This window comes from Rhinolophus sinicus, chromosome 1 (assembly GCF_057876585.1).
Source record: "Rhinolophus sinicus isolate RSI-liver-muscle chromosome 1, RSI-T2T, whole genome shotgun sequence".
NCBI lineage: Eukaryota > Metazoa > Chordata > Mammalia > Chiroptera > Rhinolophidae > Rhinolophus > Rhinolophus sinicus.
Window position 1 is genome coordinate 142,033,499 of NC_142501.1, and position 13,924 is coordinate 142,047,422.

Consider the following 13,924-nt stretch of genomic DNA (forward strand, 5'->3'; position numbering starts at 1 on the left):
CCTAGAGCTAATGGTTCTGGTAGGGGGAAAAACAAGAAGCTCATTGTAAGGTTATTCTTTTAAAAAGTTATTATTTTGTGAATAGTTCAGAAGACACAAACGGTATAGAATAAAAAGTTTCCTTACTATTTCTGTATTCCCTTGCCACTTAGGCCCCCTTTTCATAGGCAACCAATAATAAATTATTTTTAAATACTAAATTCTTAAGGTTTTAAACCATTTGCAAGCTTTTCTCCACAGGTGAAAATTTGTGTTTAAGTTATTAATGTGTGGGAGTTTTGACATGAACCTTTAGTATTCATTTTGGGTAGAATATTTTGTTTAAATGTGTATGTAAACATGTACATATATGTACATGTTTACATACCCATATGTAAATATATAATTCAGAAAGTAAAATGTAGTGTAGACAATTAGGAAAATGAGAAAAAACATCTGATCACCTTAACAGAACCAATGTAATCATTTTAAAACAGAGTAATTCTTTCCTAGGTTTAAATTGTAAACATATAGTAATTCTACTTTTTTCCCCCTTAACCGCAAGAATTTCACATTGAGCATACTGGGTTTGTGACTCATTGCTTATGAGGGAAGTGAAATTCTTAGCAGTATTGCTCCTGGAAGCAGGAACAGGGAACTACCTTTATTGAAGAGGGGAAACTAGAGGTTGGCAAAAGAGTAGGGAGGTTAAATAAGGGTACATATTTTTATTATTCAGCCTTGAAAAAAATAAAGGAAAAATCAAGTTGAAAAATCAAATTTTGGGTTCTTAGAACTGCCTTTTTTTTTTTTTTTTTTAAAGTAAGGAATGAATCTGAGGTGTGTAGAGGATAAGCCGACATTCTGTTTTGATGTGGGTACCAGGGAGGATTTGTTTAATAGGGAAAGGAAAGGAAAGGAAAAGACCTTTCATTCAGTGTATGTTGGGAGCACAATGAAGCCGAGGCAGCCAGAGGCTCCAAGTCATAAAATGTACAGGGGTTGGATGCTTCATGGAAGGACAGAAATGCCTCGCTGTGCTTCAAATCAAAGTTAATTTGTAAGCCTCTTGGTAGAATTACAGGGAGGATGATCCCCAAAATTTCTGGAGAACAGTGGATGACTGTGAGATTAATAGTGAATTACCCAATATTGTTCACTTAAGATAGTAGGTAAAATATCAGCAGTAATCTATTTATTTTTATCATTTATAAGTAGTGTTAGTCTGTTTTGTCTCCTCTGGTCAGTGAGTTTTGTAGGCTTCCCTTGTTGTTGATGTCCTTGACAGTTTTGAGGAGTATTGGTTAGATATTTTGTATAATTCCCCTCAATTTGGGTTTGATGATTTTTCTCATGATTTGACTTGGTGTCATGGTTTTGGGGAAGAATACCACAGAAGTGAAGTGCCCTTCTCATCACATCATATCAAAGGGTACATGATATCAACATGACTTATCACTAATGTTGTTTATCTGATTTTTTTTGGTTAAGGTAGTGTTTGCTAGGTTTCTCTACTGTAAAGTTACCTTCTCTTTCTGTATTCTATCCTTTAGAAATGAGTCACTAAGTCCAGTCCACATTCAAGGAAGGGAGAGAGGGTTAAGCTTCACCTCCTGGAGGGGGATAAATCTAACGTTGTTTGGAATTCTGTAGGGAAGATTTGTCCCCTTCTCTCCCTTGGAATATTTTAAAGAAAGCCACAGATAAGACACATGTCTTTGATCTGAACGTTTTTGTAGTTCTTGATACAAATTACATTCCAGAAGAGTTGTCGTAAATTGTAGAATTAATGTATGACTAAACTTTCATTGTACTTTTTTGTGTTTTGTGTTTAAGTGAAAGTTCACATTTTAACTTGCATTTATTGGATGACTTAAAGTGACCTTTAAAAAAATGTTAATTAGCTATAGTACCTCTTTTGAGAATTATCTTTTCCCTTGGGCTTTACCTATTTCAAAAATTTTTTATAGACTCGGTTATTTTAAGTCTTTTGTCCCTTAGAGACGTAAGACATTTACTTACATTTTGCTTACTAGCCCTTAATTTTTTTTTTTTTTTTGAACAGGACTTTATTGGGGAACAGTGTGTACTTCCAGGACTTTTTTCCAAGTCAAGTTGTTGTCCTTTCAATCTTAGTTGTGGAGTGTGCCGGTTCAGCTTCAAGTTGTTTTCCTTTCAGCCTTAGTTGTGGAGTGCGCAGCTCAGCTCCAGGTCCAGCTGCTGTTGCTAGTTGCAGGGGGTGCTGCCCACCATCCCTTGCAGGACTCCAGGAATTGAACTGGCAACCTTGTGGTTGAGGGGACGCACTCCAACCAATTGAGCAATCCAGGAGGCAGCTCAGCTCAAGGTGCCGTGTTCAATCTTAGTTGCAGGGGGCGCTGCCCACCATCCCTTGCGGGACTTGAGGAATTAAACTGGCAACCTTGTGGTTGAGAGCCCACTGGCCCATGTGGGAATCGAACCGGCAGCCTTCGGAGTTAGGAGCATGGAGCTCTAACCGCCTGAGCCACCAGGCCTAGCCCTTAATTTTTTTTTTTTCTGTCTTTTTTTTTAAATTTATTGGGGTGACAATTGTTAGTAAAATTACATAGATTTCAGGTGTACAATTCTGTATTACATCACCTATAAATCCCATTGTGTGTTCACCACCCAGAGTCCACCTAGCCCTTAATTTTTAATCGTCTTCAGGGTTTTGTCTTTTTCTCAGATCTCAGGACCACATCATTCTTAGTCCTATTGTTTTCTTTTAATTTTTTTCTTGATTCTGTTACATTTATCTACTGGGAGGAAATTTGTAGCCATTGGTAAATAAACAAGTAAGGTCATTTTAGGTAAAAGTCATGTAATAGTAGTTCCATCTCAAAGTAATGTGAGAACTATTATGGGTTAATCTATCATATGATTGGTTTATTTGCTTTTAAAATTCTTGATTCTCCCAAGAATTATGTGTTAAAAGCACTTTTAAAATCCTTACTATTTTTCAACATGTTACAAACATACCTAACATATTTGAAAAGTACTTTTTAAATCTTGAAACCTGTGTTGACATTTCATTAAATTTTGGCAATTTTTGTTACCCCTAGGTATTTATAATGTATCTTTTTATAGAAAAGAAATTTAGAATATAATAGTTTCTTAAAAGCACATGTCCCAAATCAAATATTTTCTTCTGAAAAAGGAATGAAAATGAACACACACACACCACACACACACACACACACACACACACTATAAACACTTTTTCCCCTAAATCTTTAATGGCTTTGTTTGAAGACATTGTTTTTCCCCCACATGTGCGTTCTTAACCCCTGTGGCTGCAAAAAATAGCTCGAATATAAAAGAGCCGAAGTAAAATTGTCAAAAGAAAATTCAGGGTTTATCATTAACTTTCAGTTCCTCTACTATGTCCCTGAAAAAAATTAGTGTGTTAAAACATTAAAGAAAACGAAAATACTCTCCCAATATTTCATGTCATTGTTGATTGTTATTTTCAATTGCTGTGTTGGATTTTAGATTTATTTTTCTGTGGTTTGCAATTTTAACTCTTTAGCTAGTAGTCTGAGAAGATAGATAAATAGTTGAGAAAAATATGTGAAAATAAACGCTTATTAATCTGGTTTTCGTGCCACCTAGAAGGAAGGGAAACAACCTATAAAAAGTTCTCAATTTTACTATGATACAGCAGTATGTTAATACTCAATAATATAAAGAGCTCCTAAAATCAGTAAGACAAAAAGAGTTTGAAAACGAAGAAATGTAAACTTGAAAAGCCTCACAGCCTCTTTATAATTAGGAAATATAATCAATAAGATAAAATTTTTGGGGCCGGCCCGGTGGCTCAGGCGGTTAGAGCTCCATGCTCCTAACTCCGAAGGCTGCCAGTTCGATTCCCACATGGGTCAGTGGGCTCTCAACCGCAAGGTTGCCAGTTCGACTCCTGCAAGGGATGGTGGGCTGTGCCCCCTAAAACTAGCAACGGCAACTGGACCTGGAGCTCAGCTGTGCCCTCCACAACTAACACTGAAAGGACAACAACTTGAAGCTAAACGGCACCCTCCACAACTAAGATTGAAAGGACAACAACTTGACTTGGCAAAAAGTCCTGGAAGTATACACTGTTCCCCAATAAAGTCCTGTTCCCCTTATAGTCCTGTTCCCCTACCCCAATAAAATCTTAAAAAAAAAAAAAAGATAACATTTTGGTCCTGATATCCTGGCAAACATTTGTTAATTGAATATATCTATATTATTGTGCGACTAGTGATAGTAATAATGTTGTATGTAGTTAATATGCTATGCAGTTCATAATATGTACTTAGTTAATATGCTATACAATTTGTATTATGTACTGTGTGCGGTTGATAGGATTAAAATTGTAAAGGCTTCCTGTGAATGTCTTTAAGACCTGAAGACTTCATTTTTTGGAATCCGTCCTATAGAAATATGGGCACAAAGACGTTTGTTGCAACATTGTATTAACAAAAAAAATTGGAAAGGCCCTAAGTAATCTCTACTGAAGGAATGTTAAAATTGTATGTTCATGTTTTGGAGTAGTATGTGGCCGTGAAAAAGAATGAAGTAGAGCCTTATGTATGGAAAGGTCTCCAAGGCTTTTGTGTTACAGAACACGTATAAGTTGCAGAACATGCATAAGATGATCTCATAAAACCCATGTATATCTATTTACATTAAGGGTGTAAATACATATAAAAAGACCTGGAAGTATTCGCACCAGACTATTAACTGTGGTCCTTCTGGGGGAAGGGAGGAGAATTGGGGAGAGAGGAACGGGAAGGTTGACATTTTCCATTTTACTCTATGTACTTCTGGGGATACCATTGACACCTGGTAAAAATATGTAACACTGATAACGTTGCTGTTTTACTGTTTCCTACTAAGAGTGTTCGGCCTCATTAAGAAACACGTTTGAGAAGTTTATTTCCCAAGAATCAAACCATGTACTTCCATGGCATAATTGTAGAAAACACTATTGTGAAACTACAGTATCTACTTTTTCACCTTTTCCAAAGTTATAAGCAGGCAATTAAATTTGATTCCCCAAGGGTCATGTAAAGTAAATTAAACCCACCCAGCTTGGGCTCCAGTGTTTAAGGTTCTAACAGCAGACAATAAATTCATTAACAGCCTGGAAAATTCCCTCAGCACATACAGAAACAGGATGACTCAACTGACTTATCACAGCTAAACTCTACCAGGAAAGTTTTGTTAATTGTAGTGGATGGAGAAAGTGACCTGGATTTGAGGACGGTGGGGGATTTTATTTGCCCTCCCAACATAGTGTGCATTATTTCACTGCTTTTTCTGTGCTAAGGGTTGTTTAGGAGTTGGTGGTTTGAGATCTTTACATGTGTGCATCTGTTTTGTCCTATATGCTGCATAAAAAGTCACCTATAAACTCCTGCTGAATTCAGACCCAGAATCAGATTGCTATCACAGATAGTAATTATAATAGGAAAATACTGATATATAAATAGTCAACACTTATTATGGAAAATTTCAAAAATGTAAAAAAGTAAAATTGTGAAGGAACCCCCGAGGACCCAACTTCAGTATTTATCAGCTCATAGCCAGTTTTATTTAATCTATTTCATCTGTGCCCATATTTACTTCTCTCCCTCCTGCTCTGGATTATTTTGAATTTTTTTAGCACGCTGTTCATATTTTTATCACTTAGACCTTTTGTGACCAATTGCAGTAAAGCAGATGTCTTCAGGGGTCAAACCCATGCCTTTGGTATTATATAACAGTTGTCATGTTAGGGATATGTGTCGGGGAGGTGAAAAATTCCTCTGAAACATGAAAGGTAAAAGCATTGTTTTAAATTACTTTCTGTCAGAGGACTCTTCTCGGCTGATTTATCAGAATTGTAATTCAGTAACCCAGGTTCTGTCTTGCCCAGGCCAGAGCAGCTTCTTGATGTCTCTGGACACCATGGGATTTAAATGTGGGTGGGGTTGGTTAAGTTTTTCGCTCTCGTGCTTAGCTGCTGGTGTGCATTGACACTCGTTCTGAGGTCCTAGCTAAAAGAGAACTTGTTTCCATTCTATTTTCAAAAAAAAAAAAGAAAGGTATTTTTAAAGTGGAAACTATTATCTGAAAACTGAATAGTACTTAAAACGCTCACGTTTACATGATGAAATTTCCATAGAAGCATAGCACTATTGAGGAATGTCCTATTTATAAATACATTTTCTCATTTTACTGGAGGCTAAGTAAAACTGAGTATACTTTAAAATTCTCATGGATTTACATGTTCCTGGTACATATAGATACAGAGAAAATAAACATTGTCAAAATTCAGTAAATATGTATTCATTGCTGTGGCTTAAGCAGTGAGGGAGGTGTTTGCAGACAGAGGTGACTAAGATAGGTTCCTGCCCTACATATAAGGGTGGAGTATATTTACTTTCAGGGTTTTCTGTGTTGGATATGTGCAGTTAGTTCTCTAACATGAAAGACAATCAATTTTCAGAAAAAGATGTGGACACAGTGGACAAAACTCTGAAGTAGTCAGCATTTATATTGATATTTCCTACTTCTGGAGAGTTAGACTTCTCAGCTTAGGTTGCCTGCAACTCCACTCGCCTTCCAGTCCCCACCTCCCCTTATCTGTTTAACTTTTTGAGGAACCGTCAAACTTTTCCAGAGAGGCTATACCATTTTACGTCCCCACCACCAATACAGGAGGGTTCTAATTTCTCCACATCACTTATTTCTATTTTTTTTATTATAGTCAACCTAATAGGTGTGAAAGGTTATCTCATTGTGGTTTTGATTTGTATTTCTCTAATGAGTAATAACATTGAGCATTTTTTTTATCTGCTTATTGGCCATTTGTGTATCTTTGGAGAAATGTCTGTTCAGGCTCTTTGCCCCCCCCCCTTTTTTTTTTTAATTGGGGAAGGGGAACAGGACTTTATTGGGGAACAGTGTGTACTTCCAGGCCTTTTTTTTCCAAGTCAAGTTGTTGGCCTTTCAATCTTAGTTGTGGAGGGTGCCGTTCAGCTTCAAGTTGTTGTCCTTTCAGTTTTAGTTGTGGAGGGCGCAGCTCAGCTCCAGGTCCAGTTGCCGTTGCTAGTTGCAGGGGGCGCTGCCCACCATCCCTTGCGGGAGTCGAGGAATCGAACTGGCAACCTTGTGGTTGAGAAGATGCACTCCAACCAATGAGCCATTTGGGAGCTCAGCAGGAGCTCAGCTCAAGGTGCCGTGTTCAATCTTAGTTGCAGGGGGCAGAGCCCACCATCCCTTGTGGGACTTGAGGAGTTGAACTGGCAACGTTGTGGTTGAGAGCCCACTGGCCCATGTGGGAATCAAACTGGCAGCCTTCGGAGTTAGGAGCATGGAACTCTAACCGCCTGAGCCACCGGGGCGGCCCCCTTTGCCCATTTTTGAGTTGTTTTTGTTACTGAGAGGGGTTCTTTATGTATGCTGCATAGTAAATCTTTATCAGATACATGATTTGGATATGTTGCCTCTCATTCTATGAGTTGTCTTTTTAGTGTTTTGGTTCTTTCGTAGCATTTACAAATTTGTATTTATAATTTAAAAAATATTTAGATTAGTATATGTCTCCACCATTAGAATGTGAACACCATTAGAGTATGTTTTCTCATTCTGTGGGTGAGGACCATGTCAGTTTCTGTTCACTTTTATATTTCTAAAGCCATGCAAAGGTGCTAAATAGTTTTTGAATGAATAAATGTAGTTCCTTTAAGTTAATTTATGAATTGTTGCATTGATCTGTCTGTTCCCTCTTAAATATTGATAGTATTCCATCTTGGCCTGTTACTTGTTATTTTATTTTTTAAAACCTTCCCTGGGGAAAAACAAAAAAAAACAAAATCCTTCCCAGCTATTTTCTGTCCCTTGTCATGTTAAGTAATGTTAATTCATGTCCAACCCCTGCTCCTCCCCAAAAAAAAACCAAACAAACCCAGAGAACCCTGTGTATCATTTTAGATAACTCATTTTTTTCCTTTCCGAGGGTTTTATTTGTATAGGATAAAGGCAGCAAAGTTGTCTTAGTCCGCTGGGGCTGTGATAGCAAACCACCGTAGTTCTGGAGCCTGGGAGGTCCACGATCAAGGTGCCCGCAGATTCATTGTTTGGTGCAAGACCCTCTCCCTGGTGTGTAGAGGGCTGCCTTCCTGCTGTACCAGCACATGGTGGAGAAGAGAGATCATTTCTCTCAACTCTTTCCTTTAAGGCCACTGATCCCATTCATGATGGCTCTACTCACGTGACCTAATTATCTCCCAAAGCCCTTACCTCCAAATACCATCACATTGGGGATTAAGGCTTCAACATATGAGTTTTAGGGGGGACATAAATAACTCCAGTCCATAGCAGTACTGGAGCTAACAAAATTAAATAAGTAATTAAGCAGAGTAAGGCTCTGGCATCATCGGCTTCCCAGGTGGAGCCAGTACAGAGCATCTGAAGACATTCGCTTTTATAGGAAATCAGTCTAATGTCAGAAGGGGTATTCAATCATTTGCATAGATTTATAATTCATTATAATAAATCAATTCATATAAAAGAGTAGTAATAAATTCATAGATACAGGTCATTAATAAATAAGAACTAAGTTAAGATAGCTATTGTGAATCTATACAATATATGAAATTTTCATAGCTCAAGACAAAATAACTGAATGGTAGTCTTATAATGTTTTTTCCTTCCTCCTAAACAGTCAACTTACATCAAGCTGCATAATCATGGCAGAAGGTGGATTCGATCCCTGTGAATGTGTTTGCTCTCATGAACATGCGATGAGAAGGCTGATCAATCTGGTGAGATGAACAGGACAGTCCTATTCAGAACTGAACTGTACTACTTCCATCCTGTTTCTGTGAAAATGTTGGTTATTGGAAGATTTTCATCTGATGGTCACTAAAGTCATTTCATAATTGAAATTCCACAGTGGTTTTAAGTCGTAATGGTTAAAATGCTTACAGCAATTCTTTTAGTAGAGATAAATTTGTCTTTATGTTAGATTTATGTTGGTGAAATTTTGCATCATGGGTGGGTAACACATTTGAATACAGCCTTTTCTGTTCTGTATTAAAGCATATAGTCATTAGTTATATGGAGCTTGTGTACCTGATAAATTGCTATGAAGTCAGTTTCTGTTGTAATGTATTTCAAATCCTACTCTGCCAAATGGCATGACAATAAAAATCTCCCTATAAAGCATTTCCAAATCCAAATTAATTATTTGACAGGCAGATTTCTGAACAACAGGCTTTGGATAGTCCCATTGAATTGATTGTGGTGAGATTTGAATTGTGGGATTTTTAAGACTTTCCTAATCTATAATCTTGAATTTGTGAGCTGTTTATGTATTATACTTTTTATGTACAAAAGGAGAAATTTGACCATTATTAAGTATATTGTTATGTCATACATTATAACAACATTTCATTGCTGTTTTAGAATACTCTTGTACAGGGGTATATTATCATTGGCGAGTTAATAAAGGCAGGTACAAACATCTGCTTAAATATTTGATTTGTTGGTAGCACATAAGGTTTTCTGTTGACTCAGTATCTAGATATAGTGATCAGAAGTGTGTTTCTTGTGAATGATATTTCTTTTAGAATCAGCGTATACTAGGACTTGTGATCTTAAAAAATGGCTTAGATGGAAAACAAAACTAAGAACTTACAAATTAAATCAGACTTTTGTGGATATAGAAATATGAGGTCTGACAATTAAGTTCGCGAACTCATCCTAGAACAAGTGCTCCATACCTTGTTGCTGAATATCACTACGGTCACCTTCGAAGTACTCCCCTTGGGAAGCTATGCACCGATGCCAGTGCCTAGTCCACAAAGTAATTTTGGAACTCTTTTTCTGGAATGGCCTTCAAAGTAATTTTGGAACTCTTTTTCTGGAATGGCCATCAGAGCTGTCATCATATTACCCTTGATGTCCTAAATGTCATCAAAAAGTCTTTCTTTCAATATTTCCTTTATCTTTGGGTAAAAAAAAAGTCACTGGGGCCAGGTGAGTAGGGAGTGTGTTCCAATACAGTTATTTATTTACTGGCTAAAAACTCCCTCACAGACAGTGCCGTGTGAGCTGGTGCATTGTGATGCAAGAGCTCCTTTAGGACCATTTTTGCACAGACCTTTCTCATGCCAAGATTTTCAGTTAAGATTTTCCTGTTTCTCTAGCGATGTTTACTTGGTCTGCTATGCTTCTCACAGTCAGCCGACGATTTTGATGCACAATTCAATGAATTTCTGCAATGTTTTCGTCAGTTCTGCTCGTTACTGGCTGCCCTAACCTCTCTTTATCAGTGATGCATTCTCTCCCCTCAGAAAAACGTTTAATCGACGTGTACACTGCCATTTTATTCATGGTATTATCCCCATAAACTTGGACTAACATGTCCCTGATTTCACTTCCACTCTTGCCAAGTTTTTAAATTTCTTTTAACAAGAAATTTAATGTTTGTTGCTCTAATTCAAGTTTAGACATTCTCGCGACAGCGCACAAAAACACGCAACCACAATAATGAATGCCACTCAGCAAGACACCACCACACATTGACATGAACACAGCTGTGAGACACTGATATACCAAGGTTATGAAACCTTACTGAGCTGTTTGTATAGCGCTGCCAATGTAAGCATATGGTGGCAAGTTCTCAAACTTAATTGTCAGACCTCGTATAATGGGACTATCATATCTCTGATATCTTGATGTAAAAATAGATGAGTCCGAGGAAAGAATATTTTAAAAAATATCTTTTCTTGTTATGAAGTTAGAGCTGATACTTTATATGTCTAAATTCAATCAAACCTAAGGCAAAAAATTTTCAAATTACTGTGATATTAAGAACAAAAAATAGATTTGTAATTTAATTATGATAAATTTTCCTAGGAGATCAGTTTTTAATAAGGGTTACTAACTTTTTTATTAGTATAGTATTTTTAATTTTTAACATAGTAACATGCTTTTTTTCTATTAGCTCTGCGCTTTTTTAGGGATAGCCAAAACTTTGTATGATGCCCTGTGAATTTCTATTCTCTACGTTAGTAGATTGTCAGGAAAGGCATGTTTAGCTTTTTTTGTTTGTTTGTTTTGTTTTGTTATGGACACATTATTTTATGCTTGATGGGATATTGTTTATAGCAGTCCTAGATTGAAGTACCTTGTAATTATGTGAGGATATAGTATAAATTCCTTTCAAAGTCCACATTTTTTAGTGTATGCTGGATATTTTCACACAATGTAAATTATTGATGGGTAATCCACTCATGTATAACACGCTAATAGCAGTATTTTTTTTAAAAAGAAATTCAGTTACAGTTGACAGTCAATATTATGTGAGTTTCAGGTAGACAGCATAGTGGTTAGACATTTATATAACTCACAAACAGCAAAACTGGAAGGCATTAGCACAATGACTTTAAATTCAGAAGGGAAATCATTACCAAGCCAGCATTCTATATCCACCCAGTCAGTCAAGTAGGAGATAAAATTTATCTCCTACTTTTTCTTAGTTATTAAACAATGAACTGTTTTTCATCAAAATGAAGGCATAAACCAAGACAGAAGACTAAGATTTGGAGTATTAAAAGGAGGAGACCCAGGACATAAGAGAGGCAAAAGTAACTTCCAGGATAACAGTGAAGGGAAATCCCAGGGTGACAGCTAGGGTTTCCAGGCGGGAATTCTTTCCCTCCCGTTCTCAGGAATTTTTTCGCTTTCTCGTTCCTGAATCCCAAGAAAAGTTGGTTGAGAAATTGGGAAAATCAGCTCTTTGAACCCAGTAATACCCACAATGGGAAATAAAGGTACTACTCACAATGTATCTCTTAGATATGTTTCCTATTTATGGCTATCTAAAGTTACATTGTGTGACAATGTTACACGCCACCAGACATGCACGGCAACGCCAGAATCAGATATCACATGACCAGCTAATTTTAGCTGTTGTAAATTGAGCACATTTGATCATGGAGAACAGAAGATAGTTTGTATTTACACAGAGAAATACTTATTTTCGCAACCCAGGATTTGACTACAATGTCATCTTTAGGTGAACTAAGGAAATCTAAGGTAGCTTACCTTAATATGACATTGTAGTCAAATCCTGGGTTGTGAAAATAAATATTTCTCTGTGTAAATACAAACTGTGTTCTGTTCTCCGTGATGAATCATTTCTACAAAGTGACAGCCAATACCACCAACCACATTCAATCAGTTTGTTTACAGCTGACGATTGTGATGTATGTGAGTGTTCTTGGCTCTCTCAGTTGCGGTGGGTAAGTCAGTCTATTTAAAACAACTTGCCCTGCTAATATTTTATTTCAATATTACAATAATTTCCAATCTCATACCATAATGTTTTGTGGCACTTTTTAGCCATAAATATTAGGGGCACAATATACGTCTTTCTTAATTTTTTATTAATGCTTTTAAAGGAAATAAAATTTGAATTGGTTAAACATAGAAATAAAGATCTTGTGTCTCTCACAAAGTACTTGAGCAACGTTAGTTGTCTATGGGAGATGGACGAGGATGAATTTTTTTTGCCTTGTCAGGTAAGAATGAAATTGCATGATTGGCGAAGTCATTAATGGAAAGACGTTTTAAAGGAACATTTACAGCAGAAGAAGTTCCAAGAGAAGAAATAAAGGATGTCCTTACAGAGAGTTCTGACATTAAATCAGAATCTGATCTGAAGTATGAAATGACTAAAGCAATATCAATTTTGACATCAAAGCCTAGCCCTACGCATGCAGACAAAATATTTGCTTCTTTTAGGAAAGAAATGAGCTTATATGAAGCAATGCATTCCCTCACTCCCAACCTGAAGATGCTTTTAGACGCACTCATAACAATTCAACCAACGTCTACAAAAAATGAAAGAAATTTTTCCACATGAAGTATATTTGTTACAAAGAGAAGATCATGATTGTCTGATTGGGCAATTAATGCTCTATGTTTCTTAAATTTTCATTTTAAAAATGACAAATAAAAACCATTTGAAGTATTTTTTAAGTTTTCAAACGAATATTTGCATTTGTTTTCTATTAATGTTTAATCTAATAAAATATTTAAATGAGATTGGGATATATCTAAAAACTCACTGTATACTATAAGGTTTGGTTAAATAAAGTTTGTATTAATTACATTGTTTATATTTTGAGAAAACCTGAAATATAACAGAAATCTAGCCAACATGATACCGTAGTGACCCCTGTTTAGCGCTCAGGGCAAGAGATGCACTAGTCATGGAATTCCGGTCGACCTCCATTTAGGAAATTTTACTTACTCAAGTTTTGCGTCGATCTTTTGCATATGGGAGTGTCTTGAAGACTCTGAAAGGCTTCATCGGGGCCATGAACCCCAGTTACCCCACCTTCTCTATGGCTTTCCTGTTTATTAACATTTACTGTTACAGCCATTATTACAGATGATCAATAAAAAGTAAATAAAAAAGATTATTTAGGGAATTCTCGAGAATTCTCGGGAACTAAGATTTCCCATTCTCAATTCCCGAAGGTTCCAAAATGTCGGGAATTTGGAAACACTAGTGACAGCTGTGCACCAGGGCCACAGGAGAGCTGGTTTAGTTGGGAGGGTGTCACACGGCTCTAGGACAGACTTTTTCAGAAAGATAAATTGGTAGAATACCTGGGGAATCTAGACATCTTGTGATCTAGAGAACTGAAAAGTTGTGAACAGTCACAGAAAACCAAGTAAATGAAAAAACAAAAGAATATTGTTAACTTTATAGTAACACTGAAAATAGTACAGAAAAGAAAAAGCAACTATAGTTTACTACATGGCTCAACTGTGAAGAGCATTTACATAGTTATAGTGATGTTAAAACTGACTATTGAGCTAAACCATTTTGTGATATAACTATTATTAGGAGATGGGAAGAGTGAACATGTGAGGTGAG

General features: G+C 36.6%; 1 protein-coding gene across 2 annotated transcripts in view; it reads left to right on the top strand.

The window, feature by feature from the left end:
• The window catches only part of SMIM14 (small integral membrane protein 14), a 58,572-nt gene that overhangs the window by 11,788 nt on the left and 32,860 nt on the right, over positions 1 to 13,924 (top strand). For both annotated transcript variants that reach the window (XM_019751960.3, XM_019751959.3), the window contains exon 2: positions 8,693 to 8,792. In XM_019751960.3, the coding sequence (XP_019607519.1) occupies positions 8,718 to 8,792 (75 nt within the window). In that variant the 5' untranslated portion in view covers positions 8,693 to 8,717. The remainder of the gene's footprint in view (positions 1 to 8,692; positions 8,793 to 13,924) is intronic.